Source organism: Etheostoma spectabile, chromosome 1 (assembly GCF_008692095.1).
Source record: "Etheostoma spectabile isolate EspeVRDwgs_2016 chromosome 1, UIUC_Espe_1.0, whole genome shotgun sequence".
Lineage (NCBI taxonomy): Eukaryota > Metazoa > Chordata > Actinopteri > Perciformes > Percidae > Etheostoma > Etheostoma spectabile.
In genome coordinates, this window is record NC_045733.1 from 5,349,468 (window position 1) to 5,367,811 (window position 18,344).

Consider the following 18,344-nt stretch of genomic DNA (forward strand, 5'->3'; position numbering starts at 1 on the left):
TCCTCCCGTCCTGTGCTTCCATGCACTAACCCCCCAACCCACACCCCCAAATCCTTCTTGTTGGTTGGAACACTGTATGCTTCATGGTGCAGGTGGGCACAGTTTGTTTTGTGGCCGTTTGTAGACCCTGGGCTGTGTGTTCTGGGGACAGGCAGCTTGCGGATAGTGAGATGTTTGCTGTATGTGACAACAAATGCTGTAGCCTAAAACACCCGTGACATTGCTTAGAGCATCTTTAAGTTACAATGCTCACTTCACTTGTATAGCTATATAATATATGTTTTGAACTGCCAGTGACATGGATTGCCAGATTTATTCACATGCCTTTACCGTAGTAATTTATTGGAATATCACAGGTTTAAGTATTTTCACTTAAACCTGCCATGAGCTACATCTTTGTAAGTAAAGTTTTCATTGTAAGACAATAGTGACATGATCTCTGAATAACAGATGCAAAAAAGTGTAGTTTACTGAAAACACAGTAAATCAGAGACAGAAATCATAAATGCGCCTGACATTCACTCATGACCACACAAACTAGTGTCTGTAGCACCAAAAGTTTGAGAAAATATTTTAACACCAAACCATAAGACAATTTATATTAATGATTTCAAGACACTTTTTTTGTACTAGTCTGCATTACGGTTTTGATTGTAGCTTCTAAATGTATCATGCTTTTTTTGGAGCACACAAAATCCCTTTAACCTTTACCATCCCTCATGTCCAAAGAAAAATCACCTTATGTTCCATTTCATAAAACAAAAGGCTGTTAAGAATCTCAATTAAATAACATGTTTAATATTCTTAAGATTATTAGGTGTGATGCAGTTAAATCCCATTTGTTCTTGATTGCCATGTCGATGTAAACCTTTTTCCTGATTTTACACGTGTAAGCTGCATTTGCAGCTTGGTTAAAATAAAAGGATTAATTTCAATTTTTAATACAACTGAATAAGTGTGTTATTAGCCTCACATTGCCTGACCTATTCCCACAGTGCTGTCAGAAGCTTAGACAATGCTCACTTTGGTTTTTGTAAGAAAAGGAAAAACTACATTTCTAGCTTCTCATTCTTTAAACAGTGGCGGTAACCGATTCAAGTAAATTAAATCACACACTCAATTTAACTAGTTGGCCTCTGTAAATTATGTACAAACTGAATTCTGCTTAGATTACATCAAGTTTTTCCCCCCACATACATTCATAAAGATTTATCATTTTCAAACCCACTCTGGAAATCAGCACTCTTAAAAAGAGTTGAGGTTTGGTCACTGCTTGTCTTGCAGGTCTGTAGTTTTTGGGGAGGCACACTGCTGTAGCATTCTACCAGTTAACGGTTAAGGCCTGCAGGCTTACATAAATGTAACTTTTACAAACAACAAATACAGTTTTACCTAAAAGCCAATTATAAAATCATCATAGTATCACTGTTATAAAATATACAAGAAACTAAAATAATGCAATCCTGAATTATTTTAAAATGTAATTTTAAGTTTCAATGCCTAAATAGTTAAACTCTTAAACTATTTTAGGAGGTACTGACTGGAAATTAAAAAGACAAACTGTCCCTTCATGCATTTATCACATCACTCAATGATCCAGTATCCTTGCTTGTGCAAATGTTTCACTCAACTTACATTATTCACTGGAAGAAACTAAATTATTAATTTGTGGACAAACTTTCACCAGCAGCAACAAAGTCCAGACTGGGATAGCAACAACAGCATGTCCCTAAGAAATATTTACTTGGACATGCAAGTTAAAATACCCAAATTTGTACAATTTCATTATCAAAATAAATTTGAGTGTAAGACCTTTCTATACAAAGTACTTCAGCTCTTGTAAACAGGACAGGAATGAGTCCTCTAGAGACTAGGGAAGTCACTGCCCCTGGACTGTCAGAAACTGGTTTCGTGCAAAGTTAAAACCATTATAAAAACGTGCAATTTAAACTGTACATAAAGTAAAAGGCAAAGTGTCTGAAGTAATTTGGCATTTGTGGGTTTTCTCTGACTTCTATCTTACTAGGTAAAGAGCCGTGGAGCGTTAACTCAGTATGGAGCAGGGATGCGGCATGCCGTAGAGAATTTTTAAATGAGTGTCATGAGATGTTTCTCCATCAAGTAGTTCAGAATAGCAGCACAGGACCAAGCCCCCTTGGTCTTAAAACACTGACTCCAATAAAACAGTTCCCTTTAACTGACGTCTTGATAGATGGAGTTGGTCGTGGTGAGGCCAAAGATGAAAGCTCCAATTGTAACCATCACAACACCAAATAGCACCAATCCATGCCAGCTGTAAAAGAGAACATTAAAGTTAAGTTTATTAAAATTTGCATTAAACATTTTGTTAGACACTGAATCAAATGTCAACGTAAAAAGAATCTCCCATAGTGCCAAAATCTGAATATCACTTAACTCGGCAGATGTATGCGTTTTTTTGGGCAGCAACTTTTTTTAAATGTATTGATTTATTTCATTAATTAATCAAAATATTCAGTTAACATATCAAAATAGTAGCAGATTCCTTTTCCAATCATAAAATTTGACTAATTGTTGCAGCTCTCTATTAGCTCAATGTTTTGATTTTGAGCAAACATGCTATGATACACTGCACACTACCAGCTTTTTGCACCATAATGGCAAAAGTGTGATAACACATCTTTAAGTTTGTCTTTAATTTCCGGGGGAAAAAAAAAATTAATCCTCTGTGTTTGCCCCTTTTAACTAAAGTGAAAAGGGAGCTGCAAGGGCAGCACCCAGGGACCAAAAGGACATTTACTTTTTTTTTCTGCCCAGGATCTTTTAATCATTTTATTTCCCAAAAGGGAACAAACACAATACAGGCCAAAGGTTTGGCCCAAAACCTTCCTTTATTTTTTTTCTTTATTTTCTTTACACTTACATTGTAGATTTATCCCTGAAGGCTAAAAACTATAAAGGGAAAAATTTGGAAATTAAAGGTAGGGTAAAACAAAAGTGAAATAACGGGAAAAAACCCTTTTTTAATTTTGGCAGGGCTTTTCGGGCCCTCAGTGATTTAAAACCCACTCACTCCACCCCCTTACCACTGTTCAACTTTTCCTGAACAGTTTAAAACTTTTTTCTCGCTTTAAAAGAGAAAACGGGGAAACTCCCCCCCAAGCCCCAACCCTCCCTGACCCCCCCCCCAATCACACTCTCCTCCAAAATTTTTCCCGCAAGGCACTGAAGGATCACACCACAGGCTGCGGGACCGAAACCCTCCCTGGCCGCTACCAGGGCTGTCGGAGCAGCTCGTTTGGATTTTTTTTACAGACTCTTCAACCTGTCTTTTCCCCAAAGCTGCTGTCCCAAACCATGTTTTAAAAATCACGTCCTTGGCCAGGGGCCAAAAACACTCCACCCCGAAGTCCCTTTAAACCGACTCCCGCCCGGGTAGCACCCCCCCCCCTCGTAATGAATTTCTTTGACGGCTGGCCCGGCCCCCCAAAAGGACTGCTACCATCAACTTGGGACTCACCCCCATTTCGCCAAACCGTAAAAATGGGAGCCCAAGGAGGGGGTTTTCCATGGAACTGCCTCTTTTGCTCCCCACATTTTGGAAAAATAAAACACTTTTTAAAACGAATACTGTTTTTTTGACTTCACCCTCAGCTTAAAACACGGGTCACCCCCGGCAAATTTTAAGCCAAATTTGGAGCCCTTTTGGGCATCCCACCTCCCTTTGGAAATTTGGGATTTTGGACTTTCTTAAAAACCAGACCCCAATTTCCCACGGGCCCTCCAACTGTTTCCACGTCCACCCAACCACATTTGGTGAACCACAGGGCTGTTTTCTGAGCCCGTTTCTCCTCCCCCCCTTTCACCTCCATTTGCAAGCCTTTTCGAAACTATTCCCCTCTCAAGTTGCGGACGACACTACGGTGGGTTGGGCTCATCACCCAACAACGATGAGACTGCCTACAGGGAAGAGATCCACCCTGGCCCCCATTTTGCACTGAAAATAAAACCCCTCCTCAACACCACCCAAAAACCCAAAGGGGCTCTCGGGGACTTCAGAAAGGACCAAAAGGCAAAGCACGCCCATCCACAAACGAGGAATGGGTTTTTTGAGCGTGCCCCCCTTTCATTTTTTTGGGGATCCCCTCTCGGCGGAAAATGTCCGGGGGGCAAAACCAAAACCCTTTCCCGCCCCGGTTTAAGGAAAGGGTCACCACGCCTCTTTTCCGAGGGCCGGGGGAAGATCACTTTCCCCCACTATGGGACTTCTATGCTTTGGGGAAAAGAAAAAATCCGACAACTTTCAACAGGGGGGTATTGGAGTTTTCTTTGCAGACGCGCACTGCAGCGGGTGGGAAAACCCCCCACGCATCACCGACTCCACCCCGCCTCGACACACCGGGAACCCCTCTCTCGAGCTCCAGCATCCTGAAAGGGCTCCTCTCACCCAGCCCCCAGACGTTTTCCTCCCTCCCCCCCGCGGGGTTTCAGGTCCTCCGGACCAGGGCCAGCGACAAAGAAAGTTTTTTTCCCCCCGAGCTGTCTCTTTTTGAAACCAATCCCCGCCCCCTCCCCTCTATACTGACAGACTTCCTCTCCCCCACACCGCCTCCATTTTTTTTCTGCAATATTTTTAAAATTTTACCCGCACTGCGACTGTTACATATAACCCCGTTTACATCTCTTTTTTTGCACTACACCCCTTTTTTCCTACTTACATTTCTTTTGCACTGCTGACTGTTTATTTATTACAGTACCAATTGTTTACATTTACATCCGCACTACCGTACTTTAACTGTAATATGCAATTACTTTCCACCGCACTTTAATTCGGATAGTTTCTGCCCAAACTTTACCTTATTTCATTAGTATATTATGCTGTTTGCACATATCTGTAAAAAATTTGCAATTATAGTAATATCCACCAAATTCCTAGCTGTAAATCTTGCTCACAATACCTGTTATCTATATTTTGTATTCATAGGACAAACCCATCTGTAAAACTCTGTTTATAATAGTATTCTTTTCTATATTTATTCATTACATATCCATGTCTTGCACTTACGGAACCATTGTATATCCTGCACTTACTGCTATTGCACTTCTGGTTAGACCCAAACTGCATTTCGTTGCCTTGTACCTGTACATGTGTAATGACAATAAAGTTGAATCTAATCTAATCTAATATTTTAGATCCCTCAAAGTAGCCACCCTTTGCTTTTTGGATAGTGCTGCAAACCCTTGGTGTTTTCTCAATGAGCTTCATGATGTAGTCACCTGAAATGGTTTTCACTTCACAGGTGTGCCTTGTCAGGGTTAATTAGTGGAATTTCTTGCCCCATTAATGGGTTTGGGACAATCAGTTGTGTTGTGCAGAAGTCAGGTTGATACACAGCTGACAGCCCTATTGGACAACTGTTAGAATTCATGTTATGGCAAGAACCAATCAGCTAAGTAAAGAGAAACAAGTAGCCATCGTTACATTAAGAAATGACAGTCAATGTGCCTCCAAGTGCAGTCGCAAAAACCATTAAGCGCTACAACGAAACTGGCTCACATGAGGACCGCCCCAGGAAAGGAAGACCAAGAGTCACCTCTGCTGCTGAGGATAAGTTCATCTGAGTCACCAGCCTCAAATCGCAAGTTAACAGCAGCTCAGATTAGAGACCAGATGAATACCACACAGAGTTCTAGCAGCAGACACATCTCTAGAACAACTGTTAAGAGGAGACTTCGCAAATCATGGCAACCACAGCATCCTGCAGCGACATGCCATCCCATCCAGTTTGTGTTTAGTTGGACCATCATTTATTTTTCAACAGGACCCCAAACACCAGGCTGTGTAAGGACTATTTGACCAAGAAGGAGAGTGATGGAGTGCTGCTCCTCCACAGTCACCGGACCTGAACCTAATAGAGATGGTTTGGGGTGAGCTGGACCGCAGAGTGAAGGCAAAAGGGCCAACAAGTGCTGAACATCTCTGGGAACTCCTTCAAGACTGTTGGGAAACCATTTCAGGTGACTACCTCTAGAAGAGAATGCCAAGAGTGTGCAAAGCAGTAATCAGAGCAAAGGGTGGCTACTTTGAAGAAACTAGAATATAAGACATGTTTTCAGTTATTTCACACTTTTTTGTTAAGTACATAATTCCATGTATGTTCATAATTTTGATGCCTTCAGTGATAATCTACAATGTTAATAGTCATGAAAATGCAATGAATGAGAAGGTGTGTCCAAACATTTGGCCTGTACAGCCAAGAATAAGAAACATCTTACCTTATAGTTTGGCTGTCTGTCTCTGAAAGTTTAGCTTGCATTAGACACAACCCTGTTAAGTTAAAGAAACATTGGATAGACATTTCAGTGTGATGTTAATCGCGCAGAAATCTGAAACCTTGCAAAAAAAATGACGGAAGTATTACCCGGAAAGACAAAGATAAAGCAGGCTGCCAATCCTCCGATCAGCGAGATCACCCGACCAATATCTGGGATGAAGAGGGCGAGGACGAGGGTGACAACAAACCACACCAGGGTCTGCAGGATCCTCCTTCTCTGCTCACGACGCACACACACCTCCACCTGCTCGCCTTGGAAACGCAGCCAAAGTCCTTCTACAACTGCCCTGGAAGGACACATGATTACAACAGTGTGGTGAGGAAATGACGCATTAACTGAAGCGTAAAAGGAAAGTCATCTTTATCACAGACTGATAGCATTTTGTACTACTTACAATCAGGGCTCATTCCTGGGAATTAACTTAAACCAGTGTTACTTATAAACTCTTTGTATCTCACTGTATGCAACTGATCTGGATCATTCTGGCATAGGTAACTTAACATGAGGCCGTGGCTACACAGTACTATTCTATAGGTAACAATATTCATATTGCAGTCTTTTTAGGCTTGTGCAACTTCAAAATCTTTGAACAGGGAGACCAAGAGCATGGAAATAAAATATGCATATTTTCACTATCTTACCTGCCACAGAAGTGTAAAATGGGGTAGGAGGTGATTACACAGATGACAATAAAAGCTCTTGCAACGGCCACAGCAATATCATTAGAAGGGTATGACATCAACACATCCTGACTGACGCTGGCACCAAACGTCAGGAAGCCACAGACACCTGATCAAACACAACAAGCATTTAAGTATTGACCACCAGTCACAAGCCATATGACTTAACAGCGCTATCCAGAAGGTGTCTTTAAATGTCAGTTCAATTTATGCTGATATCAAAACAAGATCGCTAAGATCTGTTACATATACATTCTATCTGACCCATGAGCCTTTTATGAAGAGTGATTTTAAAACTAGATATTTCATTGTATTAGATGGTTTACCATAACTTTACTATGTTAGTTAGTAGTCTATATCCTTGACGTTCCATTTCCCGGATTGCTCTGTTGCCGGTGAAAAATCCACTGGATTTCACTCATTCAGGCCGGATAAACGTAGCCTTGGCGTTCCATTGTGTTGTCATTTTAAACTCTGGTTGATTGACTCCAGTTTTCTGTTGTACAACTAACCCCTGATTTCCACTAACTGTTGAACGGCTGGAGATCAGCTCCAATGCGTTTCGGCTCCGTGCTCCGCCGTCCTTCAATACCAAGGGGGTAAGCCTTTCCTCTCTAACCGTAGCTCCCATGGCGCCATTTTAATGCTACGAAGCTATCACCTGCAGTTAGCATCCCATTGACTGCCATTCATTTTGGCGCCACTTTGACAGTGAATGACTTTACATCTGAAGCGTTTCAAGACTATTTGTCAGTTTTTCATTTCTAAAGAAACACGACTATTTATAAAAGGCTCCATTACCTTGTAGCTCACGTTATGGCTCCGTAAAAAAAGTTAAAGAAATAGACCAAAAGATCTCGTTCTGGATGGAGACCAGTGAAGGAAAATAGAAGCACTTTTTCAGTGATGGCTAGGCGTTACTACGCAGCCGCCAAAATGAATGGCAGTCAATGGGATGCTAACTGCAGGTGATGGCTTTGTAGCATTAAAATGGCGCCACGGGAGCTACAGTTAGAGAGGAGAGGCTTACCCCCTTGACTTTCTATCCCGCACAATCTGCCCTGAGTTGAATTGCTGCAAAGCTGTCACTACCTGATGTGAGTTGGGCATGCCGTAGATTTAAACTTTACGGCATAACACGGCATACTGAAAATTTGTGAAATCCATGAAATAAACTTTTCTCATTAGACAATAACAGAAGATGGAAATAATTTCAAAAAACATTTTAGCTATTAATGATGGTTTGATTGCTAACGTTAGCTCAAGACGCCATTCAAGTGACAGCTTTTGTTCACTTCTGTTCAAGTTGGCAATCAAACAAACTATATAGGTCCATTTTTATTGTATTGACATTACAGAAGTCTCTTGTTAGCATCTTGTAGGCTACTTGTCGCACAAAGTTACGCAACTCACATCTGCACTTGACTCACATTGGGTAGTGACAGAGCTCTCCGGCATCCAGCAAAAATAGAAGGTATATGCTCCGGAGGGATGCGGATCGCCGGAGCTGGGACGGAAAGCAGCTGCTCCGCAGTCAGTGAAAATGCACACATTGACTTTAATGTAAACCTACTGACTCTCCCGCCATTCTGGTGCGGATCCACAGCCGTTCCGCAATTGGTGAAAATCAGGTTGTAAAACGACTTATAAACGTAAACATGCTTTCACAAAACAAGTTACTTCCGAGCCAAAATTGCAGCGGCACCGCAGGTTTTCTCCACCCAGGACAATTGAGATTGGTTTAAAGAAATCCCAATAAACCAGAGCACATTTTCCCATCCCCGTATGCTATGTTGAGTAGCCAGACTCTCCTTCAGCGCACTCTGGAGGAGGGTCTGGCAAAGCGAGACTTTGTTATTAGGTACATTATTGAGTAACAAGTGCACGCATACCTGTTCCAGTGTAAACGAAGAGACAGATTATCATGCTAAGAGTGACTACTACTCCCCAAGGTTTAATCTCTCTTCTGCTCATGCTGTTGAACACAGGCACACAGCTGACATGGCACTGTAGAAAGAGATCAGGACAAAGAAGACAGGACAAAAATAATACATCAATTTCAAACTCTGGTCAAAAGAATGGAATATATAGATATTTATGATGTTTAATGATAACAAATGAAGAGATACCTGGAAACCAAAGCATATAGTAGGCATTGCATTGAAAACTGCAGTCCAGGATGCAGAACTGTAACAAACAACTATTTAGCAAGTCAAGCAAAGCATGACAACGAGGATGCAAATGTTTGTTTGAATGAGCAGGTGGACACAATGCAAATGTAATTAGTCAAACATTTTGAAAAAACTGTTGTGTGCGCAGAGCTCACCTGGCAGGTATGTATGCCGGAGTCGCATCTTTATCCGGCCAGATGCACTTTATTATGACCACGATAGTCACATACCAGGTTCCCATCACACTCAGTGCACTAAGATGAAGAACAACTTAAACATGATCATCATGCAAAGTAAAAGCTAAGAAAACATTAACCACATTTTAAGCCTTGGTGAGAAATTGTGCTGAGTGTGTGACAAAGTTTTGTACCTGGCATACTTCTGAAAGCCAATCTCTTTGGGGATGGAGAGAGGAAGAATAATCAGGACTGCAGTGACAGAGGTGGTAAATTTGCGGTCAGTGTACCAGTAGCCACTGACAGTACCATCTGTGTCATGAGCCACTGCAGCCACCACTGCAACACAAAAATGGATAGTCAGAAGGAGGCAGTATAACCATATATACCCTATTAGAGTTGAGAGTGCCACAGTGGGAGTTAACTGTAAAGGGCAGTACACATTGAAGAGATTTAGCAAAGTAGATAAAGTCACAACCACTCCATTAATTAATTAACTCCTAAGGAGTAGGATTGCTACAATATCAGCATCCCAGTGTGAAAAAATGTCAGTCACGAAGGTCACATTTAATGAGAGAAAAAGCTTAGTGTCATCCTTGATGCTCTTTGCCCCTGTCAAGGATGAATCAGCTACACACTAATACGACTACTACTAGATATCTTCCTTTGAACTCTAAACACACAGGTCACAGTTAAATGCAGGACAAAGGCCATGTACTGTAACTGTAAAGTGGGGCTCGAAAGTTTGGGCATCCCAGGTAGAAATTTGTATTAATGTGCATAAAGAAGCCAAGAAAAGATGGAAATCTCCAAAAGGCATCAAATGACAGATTAGACATTTATATAATATGTCACAAAAAGTTAGATTTTGTTTCCATCATTTACACTTTCAAAATAACAGTAAAAAAAAAAAAAGGCATCTGCAAAAGTTTGGGCACCCTGCAGAGTTCATAGCATGCACCTACCTGACAGGGTCCTGGATAGTTCTCAATCTTTGTCTGGAAGACCAGGTGATGTTAATCTTAAGGTTTTAAATGCCCAGACTCATCTGACCTTGCCCCAACAATCAGTACCATGGGTTCTTCTAAGCAGTTGTCTAGAAAACTGAAAAAAGTTGACGCTCACAAAGCAGGAGAAGGCTATAAGAAGATAGACATCTGAAAGCGTTTTCAGATGCCAATATCCTCTGTTCAGAATGTAATTAAGAAATGGCAGTCATCAGGAACAGTGGAAGGTAAAGGAAGATCTGGAAGACCAAGAAAAATATGAAACAGAACAGCTCGCAAGATTGTGAGAAAAGAAAGTCAAAAACCCACGTTTGACTGCACGATCCAGCCGGAAAGACCTGACTAACACTGGAGTTGTGCTACACCATTCCACTATAAAGAGATACTCGTACAAAAAAGGGTCTTAATGGAAGAGTCATCAAAAGAAAACCTCTTCTACGTCCTCTCCACAAAAATCAGCGTTTGAAGTTTGCAGATGAACATATAGACAAGCCTGATGCATTGTGGAAACAAGTTCTGTGGACCAATGAGGTTAAAATAGAACTATTTGGCCGGAATGAGCAAAGGTAAGTTTGGAGAAGAAAGGGCACAGAATTTAATGAAAAGAACCTCTGTCCAACTGTTAAGCATGGGGGGATCAATCATGCTTTGGGGTTGTATTGCAGCTAGTGGCACACGGAACATTTTACGAGCAAAAGGGAAAAGGGATTCAATAAAATTTCAGCAAATTTTGGACGCTATCTTGATGCCATCTGGGAAAAAGCTGAAGTTAAAGAGAGGCTGGCTTCTACAAATGGATAATGATCCTAAACACACCTTAAAATCCATGGTGGATTACATCAAGAGGCGTAAACTGAAGTTTTTGCCATGGCCTTCACAATCTCCTGACCTCAACATAATTGAAAATCTACGGATAGACCTTAAAAGAGCAGTGCGTGACAGACAGCCCAGAAATCTTAAAGAACTGGAAGACTTTTGTGAGGGAGAATGAGCAAAGATACTTCAAACAAGAATTGAAAGACTCTTGGCTGGCTACAAGAAGCGTTTCCAAGCTGTGATACTTGCCAAAGGGGGCAGTACAAGGTATTAACTCAGCAGGGTGCCCAAACTTTTGCGGACGCCATTTTTTTGTGTTCTGTTATTTTGAAAGTGTAAATGATGGAAATAAAATCTAACTTTTTGTGACATATTATACGAATGTCTAATCTGTCATTTGATGCCTTTTGGAGATTTTTCCATCTTTTCTTGGCTTCTTTATGCACATTAATGCAAATTTTTTACCTGGGTGCCCAAACTTTCGAACCCCACTGTAGGTGAAAGAACAATACGAAATTACTATAGAAAGCTACGATATGTGAAATCCCATTTTTAACTTTTAGAGGTTAAGGAAAACGTAAACTAAGATCAAAAATTGTCTAACCAATCTCATAAATTGAGACAGAAACACGGGGGCTTGATTCACTTTTTCAGTGTGAATATACTCACAGCGATCCAGCTGGTCTCCAATGACAATAAAGAAGGCAATACAAGTCCCAAAGGTGTAGACAGCGATGGCTACTTCACATAAGATTCCTGTGACTTTCCCACAAGTGGCTCGGACAACCTCCTGATAGGTGCTTTCATTACTGACCTGAAGGAACCAGACAGATAATAAGTGGACATGGATTCAGCAGTAAATGTGTTGGAATAGTATTTTAGTTATTAAATTGCTGGCCATCTTGATGTGATGGTGCACATAATAAAGATATTTATTAGGGTAAGTAGATCTGAATTAGGGTAAACTGATACTCTGGAAATCCAGAGTTCTCACGAGAGTACAATTTGAATTTGCTTAGCGTGTTACTCTGGCATCGAGTAATGCTGCTCATTAACTATACCCTTTTAGTCGAGCTGTACCAATCACATCGATGTATACGTATCAGAGGCGAGCTGAACAGATGACGACAGTTTAATCTACCAGTTAACTCCGCTGGTAGCTAAGCTTATGAGGCTCTAGACAAGTCACCCTGTGTGTTGTTGTGATTGGTCGTAGTGTTATCCAATTGCGTGAAGTGAGATTTTTAAATGGTGCCCCTTGAGATGGCCGATTTTCATTACTCGATGCCCGACGCAGCAGGCAAAAGGCAAAACCAAAATCAGCAGCAAATGGAAAAACAACAAGCTAAATTGGTAGGCAATAATTGATTGTTGTCTGTCACTGCAAAACAGAATCATCTAGGTACCAATCGCAATGCAATGATTAATTTAACACTCCTAGTCAATAATGTGCTCACAGTAGCCTCATCCTGTTTTTCTTTGCTGACAGGTTTAAAAACAATTATAGTAATAATAATAATCCAATGATTTGGCAAGCTCTTCTTAAAGCAACAGTCCAAATAAGGTGCAAACTCTAAAAAAAAATGATCAAATGTACTAGTGTCTAAAATCTCCACAAGTATAGCTACAGCAGGAGCCTTATGGCTGATTGTAATTATACTTTAAGGCATGGTTTTAGAGAAAGTAATGGGTTTTGGCTGCTAAGTACGGTCAGTCAGTTATACTCATCAGCAATTCATATGTTACCACATGCTTTAAGACAAAGTTCATCCTGCAGCTGAATATGGCAGATTTTTTTTAGATGTTTTTTAACATGTCAGCAGAAGTCTGAGCCATCAGGAAGTGAACGTCTGAATTGTTGTGCAATACACTTCATTTGGTCAGGAATACAACCACAAAACAATGTTATTACATAAGGCTCCTGAAGGAAAAGTATTCATGTGAAAGAAAAGGAGTCCGTTTTAGAAGGCTTCAGAACACGGAAACAAGTGAACAGTAAGAGATGGAAATAAAAGACTTTCAGGAAGTCAGAATCTGACGGTCCTGTAGTGACATACCTGGGAGCAGTACCCCAGAATCACCAGTCCACTGATTATGAAGATCAGCATAAACTGAAACAAAGAAACAGGAAGCATCACGTTATAGTTCCTAATAATATTGTCTATAGGCAGTTTTGTGTTGGTCACATAAACACAGAAAATACTTTCAGACTGTCAACTGTTGTCTGCTTTAACATTCAGTGCAAAGCAGCGAGTAAGTTCTGTGGGCCTGCACATGTGTCAAAGCCAGGTTCAGTCTTAGATAGGCCTGGGTACCGAATTCAATACTTTAGGCACCGAGCGAATTGACTGATTGAATCTTGAGTATCGAAATATGCCTTGTCATTCAATACCCAATTTTAATATCTAAGGAGTAAATCATCAGCGTCAGTAAGCCAATGAGCACACATCATGCTTCTACCAAGATCTAATAATGCTGCTGATTCGCTGCCTAACGTTCCCCGTCCTAGAGGCAGGCAGGAAAAACTATACGTTAGGCACAGAGACAAGGCTCACGTAGTAGGAGCTGAAAAATAAATCAAAAGATTTGTGCCATAATGTTGTAATTAATTTTGTTTTATAAAATTGGTATTAAAAAATAAATAAAAATTGTTTAGGAACTGGTATCAAAGTCACGGTATTGGTATCAGTATTGAAGATTTTTGAACGATACCAAGTCTTAGATTCTTATTTAGATAATTGAACAGTAATTTTAGTCAACAATAAAAGTAAAACACCATGTGTTGCCTTTCATCTTTTCTTAATACTGCTCTGTAAAGTTTTATGAGGGTATATGTTCGTGGACATAGTAATCCGTTTTAGGACATCCCTTTGGCTTCTAGTAATATCTGATAATTATTTGTCATCTCTTTTGACATTTTACACCCTAAATACTGATTAAAATCGTAGGTTGCAGCCCAATTTATCACATTATACAGTCTGAGCATGTGCCTCATGCAGTGGGGAAAGGTCCTCACTTTGGCTCTCCTCACCATTTGAAGCATAACTCCTGCCGTCACGCCTCCTGCCATGTTGAAGGCTGCAGGGAAATTGAGTAGACCCGCTCCCAGTGCTGCGTTCACTACGATGAAGACCGCTGCCCAAGATGACACGCCTCCGCTCCCCCTCTGGTCGGTCTCAAGATGCTGGACAGAATCCACACTGGGGCTCTGCAAGAGCCACGCCCTTTCTCCAGAGTCATTACTCCCAACACCGCCCCAGTCCTCGACATCGGTGTTAATCGCCATGAGTCAATAGGCTGTAGCTTGAACTGCCAAGCCTCACGCACCCCACCAAATTTGTCTCCAACTCTCTGGATCCAAGTGGAGAAAATGTTGTTTAGAAAAGTGCAATATCCTAAGTTTCACAAAAGTCAGCTGGTGTTTTTCCCCAAGTTATCACCAGTGTCAGTATGATGGTGAAACCGTTCAGTAATCTGTAATGAAATGGTGTTTGTATTTAGAGATACTATACATCTGTATATACAATCTGACCATGCACAGTGCTGATATCATATAAAGATACATGTAAATTAGTTTAAACCAGTTCTTTGTCTTAATGTTTGGATTCTTGTTAAGACATTTAAAATACATGAGTCACTTTTAGCACAGCACTTATTCTCGGTATTCTAGGAAGAAACAGTTTCCAACAATATTAATTTAAAATAACATTGGTGAATAAACTGAAATTTTCAATAAACAATTAAACCTAATCCATATTATGTGGAAAGTCAAGGTACATTAACCTTTATTAAAGCACCCATATTATGCTCATTTTCAGGTTCATAGTTGTATTTTGAGGTTGTATCAGAATAGGTTTACATGGTTTCATTTTTAAAAAAACACCACTTTTTGTTGTACTGCACATTGCTGCAGATCCTCTTCTCATCCTGTGTCTTTGGGTCTCTGTTTTAACTACAGAGTGAGACATCTCACTACTATACTATCTTTGTTGGGAGTCGCACATGCTCAGTAGCTAGGTAATGATAATATCAGCTGGCTACTGTTTTTCCTACTTTGGTCAGTCCAAGGCAGGATAAGCTGGGAGACTTCTTCTAAACGAGGGGCACTTGTGGAATACCTGCAGAACAGGGACATGGAAGTAGTTCTATTGTAGATTATGGTGAAATAGTGTGTGTTGTAGCAGTGTTTTGCCATTGAGAATGAGCTAGTATACTAGCAAGCTACAGCTAGCCACCTCGGCTCGGCTAGTTACGTAGAAAGCCGTGCAGATTTTGAACAGCTCACCTGGAGACTGAAGGCAGAGGACATTTAGAAACCTGTATCTCACTCAAAACACCATGGATAGTTTTCTTTTCCAAGTTTGTATGCACGTGGAAGCACCGGAGACACAAAATAACACCCCAAATCCCAGAAAGGTTTTTCATAATATGGGCACTTTAACAATTTTAATGTCCATTGTGTAACAGTCTGCTTTTAAGTTTTTGGTTGATGTGAAACCTGCATACTATGACCCACATGATCTTTGAGTATATAAAGGTTATCTGTAGAGTTTGGATGAGCAGTTTCCCCAAATTGTTTCTATCTTATGCTAACAGATAAGGAAGGCAAGGAACATAGAAGAAATTACATTTCAGGAATGTGTGTGACTTGAAGCAGTACATGCAGTTTAACTTTGTAAAGAATGCAAAGCTTCACACAAGCAAGACATGGTAGCTTTTGAGTTAGACTCGTCAGTTCAATTAATAATAAGCTGAACAGTGTACAGCGGGGACTTGTAAAGGAAACAGCTTTAAGTCAAACAGCTAAACTATTAAGCTGGCTGCCATTAATACTGATATGCATGTTTTGGCAGAGTCTTAGAAATAAAACACAAGTGGAAGAAGGTTAGCCTTTCATACAAGCCAATCTAGGTAAAAAGTAATTAGATGATTTTTTTGCTTTGAAAACCCTGACATGTTAACTTGTTCCACTGGATTTAGTGACAAAGAATTCATTGAGAGAGTACAACGAAAATGAAGTAGCAATATTGATGTGCATTCACACATATAAAACAGTAATTAAAACTAGAGAATATAAAATATTAAAATAAATATAAATGTGTTATGGTTACAAACAGTACTTTCAAATATGTAAAAAGCATGTGCATATACTGAATTAAGGTAGAGGACAACTGAAGTGTATATAGTTTTATGGTTACATGAGCTAAGTAAGTTGGCAAAAAATATTAATAATTAATTTTGAGACAGAAAAAAAACGTTTCAGCGACTAGGTAGGAGCTGTATTCACTTTTTGGCAAGTCGAAAAACTATGTTACTGGTTATATCAGCCATTTAAAAGGTTTTTCATCAGGTAAACACGATTTAGTGAGCTACAATCTGTCAAATATAACCCTAATGAAAGAAATCTAATCATTTTGAAACTGAAAGAACCTTTCAGTAATGAGGTAGGAGCTGCTATCACTTTTTGGCATATGGAAAACTACAGTTATAGGCTATATATCAACTGGTAAAAATGACTGGACTGGTTGGCACAGATCAAGTAAAATAATTTAGAGTCGTATGCATAATTACAATACAAAGATACTTTAGTTTATGTAACCCAGCAGGAAACCGTTTAAATTACAGGCTAGGTTACTACAGTCCGTTTTCCAAATATAAACTATGGATGGTCTACATAGGCCTACCGTACATAGGCTATTCCATCAGGAAAAAAAAATTAGGCTTCTATTATTGCCTAAAATCACGTAATTGTTGTCTCTGATTACTCTATAAACAGCAAACACTTCTTTGGTCATTATAGTGATTATTTCGTCAAAAATATACCTTTCCTATTTCCACGGACAAAAAGTTTTGTGTAGTTGCACGTTATGACGGTTTAATCCAGAGAAATGCAGCTGTGGACCTACAGAAACTGTGCGATACAGCCTTAATGCGCGCGCTCCCGCGGACAAATCAGTTTATGGCAGTCAATCAGTTTTTGGCACGCGCACCGGTGCATTATAAATCACTGATAAGTTTTAACAATGTCTACAGAAACTGCAAAAGAAAGGGTAAAAGCAAAGTTACTGGGTTACAAGGGAGAGTGCTCATCAAAGCTAAAACATGCATGTACAGACATGTTTTAAATCTGTGATGTTGTCAATTTCGTTTAGATTACTGCTATCTTAATCCACACAGTACACACCTTCAGCTGCCTACACGAGATATTGATTAACAACCCGCTTTAAGTGTGATTAGGTTATTGCTTTTCTTTTCATTAACGTAACAAAACATCTGCCAACGCTGTTCGCCCCATTGTTACTTGATCTGTGCCCTACAATAGCCACCCAGCAAACGGCTAGCTAGTACAAAATACTAATAAGCTATTTTTTTACGAAACGGTTCTACACATTTAACTATATCTACATCATTTATATTCGCTGTGTAGTGATGTGTAGAAGATAAATGCTGATAATGAAGAACAGTAACGTTACCTTCAGTGTTAAACCGTCTCCAGATAGTGACTGAATGACCCGTCTGTTTTGGCAGTTAGTAGAATGCGGAGGAGCATGTGACACGTTGTCACGTGACTATTGTTTGGAATTGTAGGTATTGTAGTTCTCGGCATTTATACGCCTCCTCCATTTAGTAGGAGCAAATTACTTAGCTTAAATTATATATAAATATATATATATATATATATATACATATATATACACATATATGAACACACACACACTGTATGTATATATACTATAAAGAAGTTCATGTATATATATATATATATATATATATATATATTTAAAAAAAATCACATTAGAAAAGATCTTTCCTCTATAACCATTTATTGTTTGTTCAATAAGATACATGCCAAAGGATCCATTATTTTAAGACAGAATGGAAAACATGGAGGCATACTGGCAGACGTTTGAGAGGTATGCGTTGACTGGGGGCAAACCCCCCATTTCTAAATGTTGTTTGTGCCTCACTGTATCAATGATGAACAGATTGATACACACACATCCACACATACATATTTATGTCTGAGTGAAAGAGCAGCATGTGCATGTTTCTTTAGGAACTGTCTGGTGTTCACCCCATTAACGTACCCCGCTTATCTTTATTAACGAAAAAGAGACGTTTGTACTTGTGTCAAATACAAATATTCCTTGGTTAAAATAAAATTTTAAAAGGGGGCCA

General features: G+C 39.9%; 1 protein-coding gene across 2 annotated transcripts; it reads right to left on the minus strand.

Moving 5' to 3' along the window:
- Positions 1-280: 280 nt before the first annotated feature.
- Positions 281-17,729, minus strand: slc38a7 (solute carrier family 38 member 7). Of its 2 annotated transcripts, none has more exons than XM_032506045.1 (12): positions 17,639-17,729; positions 14,197-14,516; positions 13,223-13,276; positions 11,835-11,979; positions 9,537-9,681; positions 9,322-9,420; positions 9,125-9,182; positions 8,888-9,002; positions 6,957-7,104; positions 6,402-6,601; positions 6,256-6,307; positions 281-2,293 (listed from the first exon to the last, which is right to left on the minus strand). In XM_032506045.1, the coding sequence occupies exons 2-12, from the start codon at positions 14,449-14,451 to the stop codon at positions 2,194-2,196; spliced, it is 1,371 nt and encodes a 456-aa protein (XP_032361936.1). In that variant the 5' UTR covers positions 14,452-14,516; positions 17,639-17,729; the 3' UTR covers positions 281-2,193. The 2 variants fall into 2 exon arrangements, with proteins under 2 accessions (XP_032361936.1, XP_032362025.1); XM_032506134.1 differs by having other exon boundaries at positions 14,197-14,639; positions 17,639-17,728.
- Between the last annotated feature and the right edge of the window lie 615 nt (positions 17,730-18,344).